At 33.4% G+C, this 19,483-nt stretch overlaps 1 protein-coding gene across 1 annotated transcript in view; it reads right to left on the minus strand.

The window, feature by feature from the left end:
• The window catches only part of LOC146996898 (TWiK family of potassium channels protein 7-like), a 31,988-nt gene extending 14,616 nt beyond the window's left edge, over nt 1-17,372 (minus strand). The window contains exon 1 of the mRNA XM_085819156.1: nt 15,473-17,372. Coding sequence (XP_085675282.1) covers nt 15,473-15,929 — 457 coding nt within the window. The 5' untranslated portion in view covers nt 15,930-17,372. The remainder of the gene's footprint in view (nt 1-15,472) is intronic.
• Nucleotides 17,373-19,483: the final 2,111 nt, after the last annotated feature.

Below are 19,483 nucleotides of genomic sequence, written 5' to 3' on the forward strand. Positions count from 1 at the left end.
GCCAGTGCGGTTTAATTTACATTGGCCAAACTAAGAGAGCCTTAAAATTTCGCGTCAAAGAACATGAGGCATATGTTAGAAAAAAGGAAACACAGAAGTCTTCTGTTGCTCAACATTGTTGGTCCGAAAATCACACTTTCAATTTTTCTGCTGCCAAAATTATTCAAAAAACATCTTCCATTGGAGAACTGGATTTTCTAGAGGCATTTCACATTCATAAAAATCTTTCTGTTCTAGTTAACGATCCTAATTCCAATCCAAATTTGCCTTCGGCTTTTAGAGAAATTATGTTTTAGTTCTGGTTTCGCCAACAGATGGCGCCACTTGCTTATTCTTGTCCAGGCTTTCTTACCTTATCTAAACATTATTTCCTATCTTGTTCATTTGCGGTTTTGCAGCTGAAGATGATGGTTCGGTAAAACCATCGAAACTAGTCCTGTGAAAATTTTGTAAATTAACGCTGATTTTTGTTGTTTGACTTCTGAATTAGTATTTATTCGGCGTGTTATTGTGTCTTAATAATATTTATATATTCTTCAATGTTCTATAATCAAAATTGTTCTGTTAGATGCATCTCCATTTACAGATTCAGCAGATGCATTCTTCTTTTCTTAATGGTATTATTAATTGGCAAATGTTTTCCATTCCTCTTTTATTTGTTTCGACTTACGACGAAAGACGAAATGGGTGCAAGTACCTTCGCAAAGCAGAATTATTTTATTTATCATTTTAACAGTAAACAATTCATTCTGTTGAGGTAGCTGCTGTATTGTTATTTGTAATATCTCATCTTAGACTACTAATGGTATCTTTGTGGTCTTCGTTACATAGTCATTTTGATTACTTCAAGGTAAATAAAACTTACATGCACAGAAATATTATTTATTATACATATTATGTGCAATACACATATGCATGTAAATAAAAATTACATGCATATTATGTGCAGTACATGCACAGAGATTTACATACAGCAATACATCGCAGTCTGGGTAATTGGTTTCGCCAGTACTGCGGACTGTTTGACAGCACTGTGCTGGCGTAGTCGTCTTTTATTGCAATGTGTACTGCATTGTACAATTTTAATATGCACATAAAGAAACTTATTTATATAAGGAGGGAAAAAACTATCGTTTGTGCATTAAAAATAACTTTGGTAATTTTTTAGTTCCTTTTGAAATTTTCAGATCGATGTATAATGAATCCGTACTTACTGAAACCATACTATGCGAAGGAACTCCTTACAAAGAACCACGGTTTGTAGTTGAATTTGCGTACCTAAAGTATGAGATTCAGTGAAGTTCGATATATTATATTAGGAACACAGTTTCTTTCCACAGTAATAAAAGAATATCATAATAAAACGGATAACACAAATTGCATTTTTTCAAAAAACGAAACATAAGTAGGGGTTAGATATTCTAATTCTCAAAGGCTAACATCTTCCTTGACAATGGGACCGAAAACGAACCGAATTATGAAAAACAATGTGACCAAATTATGAAAGGAATTTAGTAAACACAATGTGATTCTTTACTAAATTCCTTTCTAATTTCTTAATAAAAATAGCTGCATTTTAAAAAGTGTTTTATTAAATTTGCTTCCTGTCGCAGATTTGAAATTTTACTTTAATTAAAAAAAACTTGTCATATTAAGTTGAAAGTGTTTTTCCAATGTTATTTTTACGTGAAGTATTCAAGAAACTCAAGATTTAAAAGGTTCAAAAGATACGAGAACTTTTTAGATTCAATTTCGAGAAAATTTAGGACTCGTACCACATTCAATTAAAACATTTTTATTAATTAAAGGATTTTTCATTTCCTTTCTTTTTTTTACTTTTTTGTACGAATTAAAGAAAGCGTTGTAATCGCAAAAAAATTCGGGTACCATATTTCAAGAGAAATATCCATTCTGCCCGTTACCGAAGCGATTTTTTTTAGTGCCATCTGTACGTAGGGACCTAAAATGGACTGTAAAACGTATTTAAAAGGATTTTTTCAAGACATACATACGTATACATACGTACATACGTATGCACGTAGGTAGGTATGTATGTATCAGGCATAGGTAAAACATGATTAGCCATAAAACGTTGAAATTTTGTACGTGAAAGACTGCTATAGTTAAGAAGGGTTTTAAAGGACGAAAATATTCATGTTTTTCATGTTTTGGTAATGTTTAATTTTGAAAAACTTTATTCTGGATAAATAACGAAGTCTAACTTTAAATGCGGTCTCCCGGTTCCTAGACTTATAGTTGGAAAAGTTTTATACTTGTTATGAAAAAATAAGTTTGACTTCCGTGCGATACAAATTAACGGGATATTTAATTTTAAAATTTGAAATTTTTGGTGCCATTTTTAATTTGATGTGGGAGATTGATTAATTAAGATAGAATAATTTGAAGAAATAAGTTCAAATGAAGTGCATCAAAACATTGTGTATAATTTAAAGGAAGCTAGGTGGTGTCCACATCAGATTTTTTTGTAGTTGTTATTTTTCTTATATGAAGGATTAAAGGAATGGAGATTTGAGAGATTAGTAGATATTGTATAATTAAGATTCGGAAGAAAAGAAAACGATTTGCCCTATTTTTAGTCATAAGAATCTTTCGCTGTATTTTAGAAAAAATTAAGTAACAGTCTTTTCGGGAATTAAATAATAAATACAGTACTAGTAATTGCATTTAAAAGTGATGGCATATTTCTTGAAGCTAATGAATAAATTTTTGTGCAAAAATAATGAAAAAATTTGAAGTATAGCGAGAATTACCAGACACGACGATAACAAATGTAATTTATCAAAATAGCTCCAATAAAATGACTCAATGCGGAATCTCCACAAATCATCGATTTCTAATAGTGCCCAATACATGGGAAAATCAATGAAACGATTTACACCTTCGTAATAATAACTACGCCATAGCCTAGACGGAAACAGGTAGTTCATGTGAAGCCATAATCACTCCTTTACCTTTACCGGCACTGTAATTATGGGACTTGTGGCCATCTCATCAATGTAAAGACGATCCTTTACCGTCTCGTCCACTCTTCTTTCTCTTGTTGCAAACAAAAACAATCTAGTTATAATCCTTCCCCGTCGGATCAGTGACAAATATACGAGGCACACTGTCAGAGCCACTCAAATATTTGACTTCTCACGCGAGCTGGGGGGGGGAAGAAAAAATTGAGACAAACTAACTTGGACGAAGAAAAAAGTACTGTTAGGAGAAGGAAAGAAAGAGCCAAAGATGGAGAGATAGAGCAAATGGGGATTTCTTGTCATTTCTCGCAGCTTTTCTTGCAGCCGCACTTAGAGGGCAGCGCTCGATTCTTAAGGCAAGGCAAATAATTGCACTTTCCCGGATAGTACCAGAAAGACTCTTGGAGCTAATGACAATTGCTGACAGTTTCTCCTCTCTCTTCCTCTGCTGTTAGGTTGACCGGTAACTCTTAACATAGCCATGTGAATCAAAGAACACAAATTAAGGAATTAGAAGGTATAAGCATAAGTATAATGAAGGAATAAAGCAGCTTCACATTACCTTTCTTCCTTAAAAATCGTTAATCGAAAAAGTGATTCAAGAACGATTTTATAAATCTAATTACTACAATAAATTTTAATTCTCTTTCGAAATACATAAATGTGTTGTTAATAAATAGGAAAGGAGCATTTCTCAGATTCTAAAAGTGAATTTTAAAAATATATGTGAGACTTTATGCATATCACCAATTTAAAATAAATAAAAAGTCAGTTTTCTTCATTAAATTATCCCAAAGTTGTGCACTTTATTTATTACTTTTTTGTGTCTTTCGTTGAATTCCTTCTTTTTTCCTTTGCCTTTGCAAATGTGTTGAAAACTTTTACTCTGTATGACTTTTTCCTTAATTTCTGTCCAATGCATATAGAGAATCTGTTCGCTTATGTCTTTATGAATGCTTTTGACCTTCGATTGAAATGTTCGACAGCTGAGACAGAAGCGAAGTTTGCTAATAGAAAAGCGATATCAAAAACTGAACAACTAGCAAACTACAATTTACGATCATTTACATTAATTTCTTATATGCGTAAAGATATAAATGTCGCACATAAACTTGCTCAGACGTTATACGCAACGACTACAACTTTTTTGGAATAGCTTGAAGTTCGTGCAGAATTCAAAGTTGAAGAAAACAGCATTCTTATTTCTCACTTCTTAGCTTTCAATGCACAATCTTTATAACAACAAGTCTAAACACGTTTAACACGTCCAAACAGCTGCTTGATTACTTCGTTACATTTCTTGGGATGCTATTCAAATCTCAAGTGTTCTGAATCTCTTCAATGCTATTAAAATAATACCTTTTGAGGTATTCTTTCGTTCAGGAAACAGAAGACTTCCGTTCAGGAAACAGAAAGTTTGAAGGTGATATCAAATCTGTTCAATAAGAGGGATAATAGGCAACTGTGGTACTTTTCTTTCCTAAAAACTGTTTGATGAGAACAAAATTCTGTGATGGCGCATAGTCGTGCAGCAGAAACCAGATATTCAACTGATTTCTATTAGGCCTTCCGACCTGAATTCGGTTTCAACAGTCTGTCCATTATATCTATATAAAACATGAAGTTCACGGTCTGTCTCCTAGGGAAAAAACTTCTACAAGTTATCCCTTTGCAATCAAAAATGGATTAGTATAGACTTTATTCAAAATTTCCTTAACCGAAGCTTCTTTGGCCATGGTGAGTCTTCACCAAACTAAGCAAATGATAGCAATTTTGCCTCAAGATCATATACAGAGCACTAAGTTTCATCTCCAATCACAAGTTGTTTCAAAAGATTGAGATTAATGTATGACATTTGTATTAAACTATTTTCTGTTGTGTAGCAAATTAACGTAATTAATCTAATTACAGCTATCAAAATTTGATGTATTAATTATTCTAAATTTTCTGCTACACAACATGTATTTGTTCAATTAATTATTGGCATTGTTTGGTCAATTATTTATTTGAACTTGCAAGAAAATGTTTTAGCTAGCGTCATTCATTCTTGCTTGTATTCGCGATTACTCACACAATGGATTTTGGCAAATTTTCACATAATAAACTAGGATTTTCATGACTTAAATTAAGTTAAACCCTTGAAATTTAATATCAATAGATGCAGAAAAATTAGTACTTTAATTTGAGACTACTTTCATAATTCTACCTTCAACAGAACTTAAGTTATAGCCATTTAATTAACGTAAAACTTGCAAAACCCATTGTTTGGCTTAAATGGGAGAGGAATTCACTTTTAACGAAAAAATGTGAGTTTTTTTGGACTCGGGACAAGTTTGCTTGAGGGAACCTTCAAGGTTGCTAACTCTCACACGCGCATCTGCTCGAGGGCGCGTTTTTGGTGGGAATTGAGTTTCGCCTTTAGTTCAACGTTTTGGAAATAGGTGAAATTTCGCATGGCTTAAGGTTGGAATCTCGACAACTGATTTTTTTCACTTTGGCGGGCGTGAGCTTAGCCAAGTTGGCTGCCCCGTCGCTTCTAAAACGGGTTGATTTCGGGGCGAAGGTCACTTTTCGTCACTTCTCTTGACCGGCAGTACAGAGTAGCGTGCTTTCGCATGGCATGTTTTTTTCGAAAATGGCGGTGATCCAGCACGCCGTACCTACGGGGCCGATAGCCCCTGCGGCCTGTATAAATCTTCACCCGATCTAGTTTGTTCAATAGACTCGATATTTTCCTAAAGTAACTGTATTTTTATATTTATTCGCACAACAATTTTTCATCCGCAATATGAGTGATTTGCATCTCCTTTAGTACACCTAAATCTGATTATCCTCAGCTACATTAGTTCACTGCCATAGATATTCTTAAACTTCACCATCTAAGTTCTAAGTTATACACGTTTCACTGGAGCTTCATTCGTCATGCGGGTATTTCTTCAGGGAGCTGATGGGATGGCTCCTGATCCAATTTCTCTCCCGAGCAGTAATTGGCCATCAGATCTTCGCACATCAACATCTATGGGTTCCTGTCAGATTTTCTTTTGCACTGCTGGCCCAACCATGCATATAGATGTACCTGAGGAAGCTTGCGTGATTATGGTATTCTTCTGGACTGAAAAACTCCATTGTTCAGTATTTTCCAGAGCTCAATTTCCACCGGGCTGTATTGTATACCTGTGACCGTTCAGTTCCCCTGCATGACTGCATCGTCTTCAGGAAGCCTTCAGATAAGTTTTCTTCCTTTTTCTTGAAATTGTTATTTTAGTGTAACCCTTTTGTATAACTCTTTTGTATCCCCGGCCAACCGTCGATGAATTTAATGGCTTGTTAGAAGGAAAATTTAAATTTTAGAAAAAATAATTAATTAGTAGTTAAGGTTTATTTGATGTTCCTAGGCTGAGAAAATTTTAAAAATATATATAATAACCTTTCAGGATCACTGGACAAAATGAATGTTACTTAAATTACATCACTGCTTCGTCTTAGAAATCTTGTTAAAGTTGTGTTATATTATCTTTTACTGTTAATGATTTTATTTGTGCAATATAACCTTTCCATCTTTTCTGATTATGGAATATTAATAGTGTAGGTGAAATTTTTAATTATGTGCAATATTGATTAGTCTGCATCTTTCCGGTTATTGTAATTTAATGGTCCCTAGAAACCCTAGTAAAGAAAATAAATTTGGTGCTTGTAAAAGGTTTAAATTCTAGAAATTGACCCCGTATTTTACCTAGCTTAGCGGTTAATTTGCAAATGTTCAATTGAGTTAAGTATTCTGTTTCCAAAGTATGAATGTGTTCTCAAATAGCCTGTGTTAAAATTTGGTAGGAAAATAAATTGGTTACAGTATTTGTCAAGTTGCAGTATATGTTAAAGTTAACTGTTAAATATTTTTCCCCCTCTCTGAAGAAGGTAAAATCTTTTCTGTTAAAAAATAGTTCTGTCTGGTTTTGGTATCTACCATTAATATTTGATGCTATAATATTATGCTCAATAAACTTATATACTTTCTTTGTATTAATTTAAGTGTATGTTTTATTTAACTTTACTACTGACATTTCACCAGGTCAGATTCTAATTTGAAAAAGGGTTGTACGGAACTAAAACACACAACGCAATTACTTATTAAATTTGAGTTAGGTTAGTCTGTTAGGAAAATTTAAATTCGTGTTACCGTGTCTTTCTTAAAAAGGTACGTAACATTTCTCGACTTTGATGAGCTTTTGAATCGTGACAGCAAATATTCGCTAAATCAAATCAAACTATATACTTTATAGAAAATGCTGTTCGTAAGCATATGATATTTAACGAAAGACAAGTTGAGATGTCATAGTAATAAATGCTGTCAATTGCCTTTTGGCAGGCTTGCTGGAATGTGTTAAATAATTTAGTTTTGAGAGTTTGTAGACGCACTGGACATATCGAAATAAAGGGAGTCTATTATTATACAAAACGTAATGGAAGAAAATCCGTATGAAAAGTAATAACACTTAGCAATAATCCAGAATCCAGAATTTCTACGTTACAGGAATCAAATCACATTCACAAGAATTTAATTCCAAAGAATACGGTAAATGGTAAAGCACTTTTCAGCCCATTCTAGCGACAAATACAACCATAGATGTCACTAAGTGCAACCAAGCATTGTCTTAAAATTATGGAAAGCTAAAACAAAGTGATGCCGCTTATTTTTTTCCTCCCCCAACACCGTTCGCAGGTCAAATTCCAAAACTAAACCGAAATCCTGCATCTTGAAATATGGTTTTGCCGCAGGATAGCACCATTGTGATGGTGCTATTCTAAACCAAGTATGAATACATGAGGATAGCCATAAGCTCTTACGAATCGCCCTAGCCACAACATTACTGAGATTCTGAAGGATTTCTAATTTTCATGGTGAATTGCAAAATTCCATTTGTTCAACTTGTGTTTCAGTTTTGGCTTGTACAATCCGACACGCATCTCATCAAACTGATGGTATACGTCGTAAGAAAGCCTCCTCTTCGCGCTCATAGCGCTTCAAGTGAGTTTGAGTCATTGTAGCCACTTCTGCATTTCAAAGAATTCCGCTGTACCACTTTCGAAACCCTGGCGCCTAAACAATTTTGAACAGTCAACTCATAAGAGATTTTATTTTTCTCGTCATAATGTATGAAAATAGCATTGGGAAAAGAGTCATTTTACTGTAAGGTGGGTTAGGTATCGAACTATCGTGTATGTAAGTTAGAAGCAATGATGGCACTTTCATGGCGTTTGTATAGCAGTACATCAACTATTAAAGTTCCAACCCATGTAAAATTTAGCAAAGTCTTATCAAAAAGCTGCAGCAAACGGTTAACTCAGTTTTCAGTAACAGTTATTAATACGGTACTTTAAAATATTTATGCGGTTTTCATCTACTGATTTTGTGTGTTGCGAATAAAAGATAGAAAGTGCTAAATATCAACGAGTGCTGAAATCGTTCGTTTAGGAGTGACCATTAAGAAAACGTGCTGCTCCTTAGTGTAACTATGTCAAAAATTTAAAAAGTAATTTTACGTGCACTTTCAATAACATTTTGCAAATAATTTTGCAAATTTGTGCCATTAGTGTAATAAATAAAATACCTTTCTAGTACCAAAATACATGTCAGTTTCAAATTCCTGTTTCTGCTTCTTGTTATTGTTAAACAATTATATACAATACAGAATACTGCGTTTCAAAGAATGGCAAAAAATACATACTTTGGTAATAAATTACCTTTCCTTTATTAATAATCTTTTAAATTTAACAGCATATTTTTTTACTGTAACGACATATTAAAATGAGATAGTTTTGAAAACAGCGACTGATGTTAACTGGTACATACGAATTCCTTTAATTAAAAAGCATATTTTGGTGAGATACTGTTTCACTGTTCAAAGATCTGTCTTCTTTTGCACATGAATTTTAAATTGTGCCCTGAACTTTTCACTCAATTAGATGAAATAAAATTTGAAAAAATATTGTTTGTATTCCATTTAAGATGATATATTTAATTTTATAATTTGGGGAGGGAAACATCTCTAATGCTCAAAACTGGTCTCCAGCAACAATAGTTACACAATTCGACACACAGTTATTTAAATTACTTTTTGGAACTCTTTCTGCTTTAATTTTAAATGCTTTTATTTATTATTATACTCATAAAAATGAGCATGACGAATTTAATATTTTTGAAAGACTGGGAAACAAAACTTAATTCAAATTAAATTTAGCTTTTGAGTGTTCTATGAGAACATTTGTGCTTAACTGATATAGTTGGATTTTATAAATCATTGAAAATATAGTTTTATGGCTTCTTTCATATTAAATGCGATTATAGTCAAAATTTAGTTTCCGGCGGAAAATGTTTAGCGATTGTCTTTAGGATAACGTCGAACATATCATGCTTCCGTTTCATTTCAAAATACGGTCCAAAGATCCATATAAATCAAAAGTAAGGTACAAATTTTGTTTGCCTTTAATTCTCAACGAATAGATAACTGTCCAATACACAACTATCTAATCGAACCCATGTGCAAACACTGAAATGTTCAGAATAGCATAGGATGCCATAAATCAAGAAATATTTGGCGATTAATCTCTCGGGTGCGGTTAACCTAAGAACTAAAGAACCGTTTTTTGAGTTCTTGACAAAATTTTATTATTTGTGCACAAAATCGTATGTATGTATGTATGTATGTGATTATGGCAAAGCCTCGAGGGCTATCTACCTAAAGGGAGGATGCCTTCGTGGAGGACTTTATAAGGGAAACTAGCTCGTATATATGTTATACATGGGGAAAACCACGAAAACGCCCATGCAGCCAGCCCGTTTGCGGAATTCGAACCTCGGATCGAACTACCAGTGTCTTTACCGCTCAGCCGCTGGTTGTCCCCAAAATCGAATGATAATTTAATTTAAAAATAAAATATGCTTAATATATTCAATAAAACTGGTGAGAAAATACCAAATCATTCATGTTATTTCTCAACCTTTCAAAAAATCTGCTATTAAAATGTGATGTTTAAGTCTCTCAGATCCATATTATACTAAAGGAAAGAGGAAATAAAAAACACTAAATGGGTTTCGCAAGTTTTAAATGTTTTTAGTAAACATACTTTTTAGATTGTTTACTTAAAATTCATGTTCATGCTTACATCTCGCTTGCTTACATCTAGATTAATGTGATTCAGTTCAGTAATATTTCTTTATCACTCATGAAAACATATTGTATCATATTCTGAAGAAACATTTTTTAATCTTCATTCAAATAAATCCTGTATACCAGGTAATTAATAATGAGGAACTGATTTTCTTAAATCATCCAATTCTTTTGAAATATATAAATGTTTTTCTGATAAGTATCCACCTCTTAATTTTTCTTTCCCAAACATCTACCAGATTTGCTAGTTTTTAGAATGAGAACTAGCAAATATGGTAGTCTTGCATTTTTCTAAGGTAGTTGTTTGGTACCCATGTGGCGTTGTTAAAGTGACTGGATATGCAAGAACTGGAGAGTCACAGATTTCAGTGCAATATCCCACTGCAAAATATGTTCAGAAAATGTCTCGGAATTTTTTAAATGTCGACCTGAATTTTATAGTGCAAGTCCATTTGAAAGAGGAGATATATATATGGAATGAAAGTGCAAACACATTTAACGATCGTGCGTTCAAGAAATATTTTTGTAGAGATGCCCCCAAACGTCTACAAGAATACGGTCTACACGAAAAATGATTTGTGAAAAAATTTTTCTATTTGTATTTCAACTCCGTTTTTTTGTTCGTAAAAATAGATAGCACAGTACAGTCAGACAAACTGAAATTTCTAACCTCATCCATTTTAAATGGATTGAAGAATCGTAGATGAAAAGTATGGCAGAATGGAAGCTTGTAGAAGAAACTTAATTTTTCTGCAAGAAAATAAATTTCAGAAAGGACTGAATTATTATAAGAAATTCTTTACATGAAACACTTGTAACAGAGGAAAATCTTCAACAATGGTCAAAAACTAAAAATGAAATTCATCTGAAATGACCCAAGTTTTGTCTCTGTTTTCAGAATGAACGCGACATTTTGAAATAATGAAATGAATAACTGGATAATACCGGTATATACTGTGAATAAACTGAAGCAAACAGACGGTACCTTTTCTGAAATATATAACATACGGGTATAATACTACTTAGAAAACCGGGTGAAGATTATTAAAGGCAGGCTATGGTAATCACAAAATACAATATTGCTGAATGGTGTGAAGCGTTCAGGTGGTTTATGATGGGAAAGGGAATTCCTATTAGAAGAAATACACATAGCAGTTTAGGAATTTGAATATCTAATTATGTGAAAGCAAGCTGAAGTTATTTGTATGAAGGAAAAAATGCCTTCATGAAGTACTTTCTAAGGGAAACTCTTATTCACATTACATAAGGAAGAACCAGGAAATCCTCTATGCAGCCGAACCATTTACCAGGGTTTGAAAAGATCAAGCTATAAAAATTCAGCGGCTTTATCTAGTGGGCTAAGTTCTTTTAGAGTACAATGATTTTTAAATGAGTGATTATTTAATTATTTTGTGTTAAGGAAGATCATAGTGGAATAAAACTACACTTAATCATCTTAAATAAAACATTTTAAGTATCAAAACAAAGGTTTTTGTATATAGATAGTTAAAGAACTCCTTGTCATAACACTGACGTCGAAAATATCTTATCCCCAAGGGTTACCTGGCGAACAAATGCAGAACAGCGGCGTATTTACCTGCTTGCCTTTTTGTTTTGGTTTACTCATCCCTATTCTTCTTGTAATCCTACATTATGTGTTCCATCTTGTTGAAATAGAGCAGAAATAATTTTATCTTTGTTAAGTAGGCTTATATCATTTGTATTGTTACGAATTTTGCATACATGTAAATGAATTTAGAAAATTTATATGTAAAATTGTAGTATCTTTTACATTATTAACATGAAATGCTTGAAAAAAGCGAATATCTCCGGAAACGTAAGGTTGCAGGGGCATTTAACATAGAGGTAAATGGCTATCTCACTAAACTGGAGAGATATCGCCAAAGCTAGCGATATGTGGCGACTAATTTTTGTTGCTAAATTTGACGAGATATCACCAAATTTCGTCAAACATGATAAACAGTTGGCGACATTTTGGTCCGGTCTCTGTATAATAGGTCTAATAAGTATTGTAATTAAATAGTTGTAATTCATCCTTATATCTAAGTCTAAATGTATCCGGCCCTTATATATTAACTTTAGTCGTATGTATTTCAGTAATTTAGAGAAATGAGAGGTTTTAGAGATTTCTCGACGGCCGGAGGGAAAAATACGTAAGCCCGGAGACAATTCTCAGTTTCAGATAGCATCAGGTCTCAAGTTTTAGTTCAGACCTGACTTCAGTATATTGAGAAATCTTAGTGCGAACTTAACCTTTTATATTCGTTTTGTATTGCGTTGTTGGTGTGTCGTGACTTATCTCACTTGTCTGACAGTAACATCAGAACAAGCCCACGAAATTCATCGTGGCAAGGAGAGCAAGACTGCGCCGGTCGTTGGCTAGACCCTTCAGCACCATACAGGTGACAATACGACCTTCAGTTCCGCCTCTATTTTAGATGGACAGAACCCCGGGAGTACGGATCCGAGGGACTCTGACAGCCTCTTCCCCTACCACTAACCTCTCGAGAGGACTTTAGGCTAGTATCGTCGTGCCTACAGGCCGCAAAAACACTACACATTTACAAACATCCATGCCTTCTCCCGGATTCTTTAATATCATCTCTCTATCCTATCCACTAATACTCATTTGTCTATTACCCCAAATGTCAGCAAAGTACAGTTTTATTTCTCTGAGCTTCATTAGTCATTGCAGTATGTTTTGGTAACAAATCTTTGCTTCCGTTAAATATTTTAGTGCAATTGATTGTATGAATGGATAGTATTTAATCAGTACAAGACAACTTAACTAAAAAAACTTATTAAAAGAATGCCTTTTTGGTATAGCGAAAATTTTTAAAAAATTAATGGGGTTGCCATAGACGTGCAAAATAGAAAATAACTTTTATCGCCTAACTAACTCGGCTTCAGCCACTGCGCTTCAGACCTGCTACCCAACGAATACAAAATCACTCACCAAGCACAGACATTCAATCGAACGCCTTAGGATTAAATAGCTGTCTGGCGCATTGCCACGGTTTACAAGCTCAACTGATGAGAACTAAGAACACCAACCTGATATTGAGTTCTTCAGTTTTGTCAACAAGTTGGACCAGATCTTTACAACATATAATCTATAAATCGCACATTTTTTCAGAGTTTCTTTGGCTTGAAGTAACCAATTACTAACTTGTAGTATTAAATATAGACCTATTCATCTACTGAAAGCAGTTAAGTATTTTTGAGTACTGATATATTAAATACAAACTTATGGCTCGCTAAATATTTGTAGCATATAGGATTTTCCTGGCAATTCGTTACTGCAGTTTTGAAATTTAATTTTGTAGTTCTTTCTTGAAGAATGCTAGAGCAAAAGTGTACTAGAGAGATTTTATTTTATACGAAATTATCTAAATATTCTGCGTTAATTCTAGAAATACCGTATTACGCGATAGTTGCTTGTATTTTTTCTCATTAAGTTAAAGGAAACTCTCTTCTCAAGCATATCGCACTTATGTGATATAATTAACGAAAGCGCTTGGTTCCCATCTTTTCGGACTAAATGTAATGCAATATTTCTCGTACAAACAAGTACTGAACTTTTCTATATTTTTTTTTTGAATATTTTTTCATTAAAAAAAATCTACTGCTTAGTCGCGGCATGGCCAGATTGCGATGTGCTGCCATTAGACATTTTGTAAAATCTTTAATTATCTTTCACATTATCGCAATACATTTTATTATTACCAGAGTAATTTAAAGCAATATATTACATAATTCTACAAAACTTATATCGTCATTTTAATTTTAACAGTACCTTATATCAATCACTATATAATAGCAACATCGACGTAATTTGCAACAAATCTAATTTATGTGATTTATAACATGTGCAATTAACAATTTTCACAAACTTACAGCATTATTGCACTTAAGAGATCTTTTTAACCCCATATATTCTGGAAAAGAATAAATGCTTGCGTGCCGTCTAATGATTGTCGTAAGTTGTTTGTTTAATTGATTACAGGAAAGTATACGAAACTTATAAGGTATTTATTGAATATAATGTTTAGCAGTATAGACAAAACTGATTACAATATTTCCTTGCATCGAAATATTTGCTCTTCATTACTATTTGTAAGAACTGACTTTTCTAGCATTTAACTTAACTTTCATATTCAGCATTATAAGTATCAAAATTTACGACAAATTCTAATATTGCATCACAGCTCGATATACAAGATACATCTATCTCTCTGAAAAGAACAAAACATTAAAGATATTTTTTAATTTAAATTATGGTTTTACTTCGAAAGCTCAAATAAATATAGCTTCTGAGGTATAACATTTATGATTTACTTCTGCATTTATACAAAAAATCACAAATTAATTCCATCGTATCAATACGTAGAAAAAGTACTTAATAGAAAAGTAGTTAATGCATAATAACCGGATAACTATCACAAATAATATCCATAAACTTTAAACATATCTCGAAAGTAATGTCCTCTCGTACGTTCGAGAAGTCAGAAACATTTATTGCTTCGAAATATATATTACTATTTCTTCTTTGAAAGCGCGAAATGCGGTATAAATGACATTCGAAAAAATTTATTTTTTCTTTGCCTTTAGGGGCCACATTAAAAAGCTCTTAAAAGTCGAAGAAAACCTTCACAACGTTACGCGGCAATAATAAACATTTTCTTTATCAAAAAGTAAAACTCAGTGTTCACTAAATTGTCTGTCTTTTATGCGATGTTTACAGCATTTTTACCATTTCTAAAGTATAATGAATTCCATTAAAAAAGTCGTCAAATGGGCAAATCGAAGTTACGAAACTTCCCACGGGAAAATATAAATGCAATCCTTTTTATGATTACTTTATACATAACGTGAAAAATATATTGAATAAAATGAGCATATAGCTATTTATATATTGATTAATTTCATTATTCTATGAATTTCTTTACAATTATATTTCTATTTAGTTACGAGTTGTTCAATAGTTATCAAAAATGCAACATAATCAAAAGACCAAAACTGCATAAAATAATTAATCAGCTTAATATCTCATTAAAAATGGAAAGAAATTTTAAATTTTAGAAAATAACAATGCCTTCAAATAAGTCAATCCTAATCGTTTTAGATGTAACGTCTCAGGTTTTGTTTGCAGTCATTTAATTTCCGTTTGCGATTGCTGCTGCAGGTAGTAGGTGATCACATTTAGGGGATGACACACAATCGAATAAGCAAATAACTCATATGTAAATCCTAAGATGTTTTAAACATAAGAGGCTTATAATAAAAGATAGTTTTACTCACCTATTGTCGTTATGACCGTGAGTGAATATAGAAAGGCCCCGGAGAAGGACCACTGCTGTCCCGGCCCTTCTTTCCCATCATATCCTTCTTTAACGGCCAGGATTAAGTCCTTTTGAAACCTTCGCACCTCGGCCTCCACAAGTCCGGTCCAGTTGTCCTTGTATAGGACATTGAGTTTGTCTGTTATCTCCCAAAGTCTTCGCACAGTTTCCTGACGCAAATGACTCACTTGAGAAGCTTTCTGTTCTTCATATGGGGCCTCAAGGGCCCTGAAAGCGAATGCTCCCATAATACTGTATCCAATAACCAACGCACACAAGCCCACATGTGAGAATAAAAAGGTAGCAAATTTTCCACAACATCGCCGACATTTACCTGGGGACGCCTTATTGGACTTTGTTTTCTTGGGTAATTTTTGTTTCTTTTTATTTTTCTTGACGGTTGCATCAAGTGTCATCTCGAGAACACAAGGAGGTGTGGCGAGACGGGCGGTTGGGACCCCCCCGTCAGGAACGAGGGCGGGGTCCGTCCGCCAACAATCGCACTCGTAATCGGCCACGCTGGATACCGGATGGCAAACTTCTTCATAACATGACCACTCTCGTTCACAGCCCGAGAGATCCAAAGATTAAGTTGGTGCCATATACATATTTTTATTCAGCAAACACATGATAGTTGTCAGAGAAATTCGTAACACCTTATTTAATCACAAAATTTAATCCAAGTAAATCAGTATAGGTATTATTAAAATGGTCCAAGAGATAAAACTGTTGAAATTAATAACAAGGCTTTAATTTTTTTAATGTGATAGATATACGGCACCTGCATTAAACTGAAATATTCAGTAATGTCAAATAAGTCATGTTCCAAAAATGTACCTTCAACTAAAAATTTAAAATGAAACTTTTATGAATATCTCAAGTAGTAAAATATAATTATGTTAAAAATAAATATCCAGACTAATGAAAACAAAAATCATATACTTATTTTTTGAAGCAAGCAGTATTTTTATAGGACACTTAATTAGTCGAAAAATATCGAAGTTAAAGACTAATATGAATATCACGGTGCTTTGCACTCAAATACTCTGTTAAATTTTATGATCGTGTTTTGATTTTTCAATTAATAACAAAGTTCAATAGATTTCCACAGCACTCTGTTATTTTCACAAACTGTACAACATGAAATAAAAACTTCTCTAGCTACCTGATTTCATTTCACATTCACTGAAATACATTATTAGTATCCCTATGAAGTTCTGCTACACAAATGGAAATCTTACAATTTGATTTATAGATTTAAAAGTATGTACATCTTATCAGTCAAGGGAAAAGTTATAGCAATAGTTTCGTCCCCAGGCTAGTAAATATTTGCTTGATTTTCAATAATATAGATCAGCGGTCTTAGTAAACAGATCAATCACTCGGATATATATTGATTTAAAGCATGCAAAATGCATTTAAATAATTCAATAATTTCACTGTTTTATTTGTTTTGGTTCCACAAAATCACTCACGTGAATATTCTCCAATACAATGAATTTAAAGAAAAATTCCAGAAATCAAGAGGAAATTTAAAAATTAGCCACGTATGCAAATATAGCGGAAATTAATTTCCGTTACTAGCGATGAGCACATGTGTTGTTCTTAGGGTATCTGTCCCGTCGCATCAATATCATGTTGTGGTGCTATTTTAAGAAATATTGGCCGAATCTCAAAGATACTGAGAACTAGGGGAAAAAATATTTCACAATTCCAACAGTTGAGGTATGAAACAAATTCAACACTTCCGTGAGATCTCACACACGCTCTGTTGAGTATCCGAGAAGTCCAGCGGACTAGAGGGATGGAACAGCGAAAACTGACGGGATGCAAACGGAAAGATGATGCCGTTGAGCCAGTTCAGCAGACTATGCTTTTCCCACGCTTAACGCATTGCATGGCAACGCCATCTGTCGAATATATGAGAAGTGAAAAGTCAAAATACCTCAGAACTCGAGTGCAGTGAATAAATCGGAGACGGCATCTTAAACGCCGATTTTTCACGTAGCCTGCGATTTCGTGCGATCTGAATACTTTAATTTTATTAATACATAAAGAACAAAAATTAAAATAATTCATTAAAGTCTTATTAATAACAAATCTATTACAAAATTATAGAAATTGTAAAAGGTAGGAAATATTTTACTAACGAGGTATAAATAAAAATATACTGAACCCTCTCTAAGATGTCAACCTGCGATTCCAAATGTTTTTGTGCCTATGGAGAAGTTGCTTTAATCCCGTAATGCTTAACGTCAGTATCTATTTATGTTTCTTAAACTATACTATTAGACTATATCTTTACTATTTTAAATGTGATTGATTGCTTTTTGAGATAGGTCGTCTTAGCGAAAGGATTCGTGTAATAGAATAATAAGTGAAAGAAAGAAAAAATATTGTTTATGTATAAAAATTTAATTGACTCTCATATTTGCCTCTGGAATTTTGTATGAATAAGCTAAATAAATGAATATACACCTTAGTTGCTTAAGAAATTACCGTAATATGAAAGTAAAGCATAACTTTAAAAATGTTAGTAAGCCGGTAAGACGCAAAGTATAGAACCAATGAACATTAATTTACAGGTGAAAACTATTCCGAAAAATTTCCAAGCTAAAGAAGGAAAAAAAACATGAATCATGCTTAGAAATACAGCCGAAATCTGTGTTATTTTTCACAATTTAAATCATCCTTTTTTTCCGGTGATAAAGTAAATATTGAAAATTATTTTCGCTTATTTTCCCTAAAAGTAAAACTCTACTTCAGATATTTTTTCTCCTGGTTTAGTATAAAGTCGGCCGATCGTAAAAGAGGAATTTTTTTTTTCATCATGCTGTTTAATATCGAAATATATAAATGATGAAAAGAGATAACAGTTCCTTATTTACGTATGGTGTGTGTGTAAATCAAAGTTCAGGTAATATTTCTTTTTATATTTCTCTGGTTAATGATTTGTAGCAACTTTGATATTCAACATATCTGTACATTTTTAAACGTCAAGTAATTTATGTCAAGTCTAATTTTTTAAAGTACTCTTTTTAAATATAGGAAAACAAACAATAAAAAGGAAAACTTTAAATGTAAAAAATCCTTTTTTAATGTGCATTGTAGTAGTAGCGCATTGTGCGCTGCAATAGAAAAAACAGCAGATATATAAAAGTGCACATGCTATGTGCAGTAGATTTGAATATGTTTAATTCAGTCACACTTTTCCGTCTAAAATAAAACAATCCTTTTGCTGATAGAGGAGGAATGAGAAAAAGCCACTTACTTTCAAATCTACTACATACATACATATTTTTAAATGTGTTTACATGTGCGCGTTAAAAATGTATGCCACCCAGATCGGTATTATGGCTAATGGTGCTGGCTGTCGTATCACAGAGTTCGAATCTCGGAGAAGGAATGTATATTTGTAAGTACATAACATCTATACAAAAATGGGACACTTAAAATAGTGGCGAGCCGAAAATCTTCTTGAGTGGTTGGTTGTAGGGAAAGAGACCATACGGTATTTCTACCGCCTTCTTAGCATACTGTCGTGATGTAATGTTCAGCACGCTCGGTACGAATTGAAAGGCCCAAAGTTCGAGTCCCGGCGAGAGTACTGCACATTTTTCATGTGTCCTGCTTCGAAATAACCTAATGTCGCTACAGTGGCGCCGGAACTAGAAAAGGTGGTGGATAATGAGTCTCCACCGCCAGGATTTAGTGATTGGATCCCCTAATCCCCAGTTCCCATTTAAAAGGGGGAGTATATAAGATACTTCTCCGGCCTTCGTGGTGTAATGGTCAGCACACTCGGCGCGTATTGGAGAGATCCGAGGTTCGAGTCCTGGTTAGGTCATTGCTCATTTTTCATGTCTCCTGCTTCAAAATAACCTAATGTCTGTATGAGATTGCAGCTGTACGAAACTGAAATTGTGCTATCGCACTCACTTCTACCTTTGCTTGTTAAAAACTTAAGGTA

Source organism: Stegodyphus dumicola, chromosome 6, assembly GCF_044657685.1.
Source record: "Stegodyphus dumicola isolate Sdum_Otavi_A_Nest chromosome 6, ASM4465768v1".
NCBI classification, from domain to species: Eukaryota; Metazoa; Arthropoda; class Arachnida; order Araneae; family Eresidae; genus Stegodyphus; species Stegodyphus dumicola.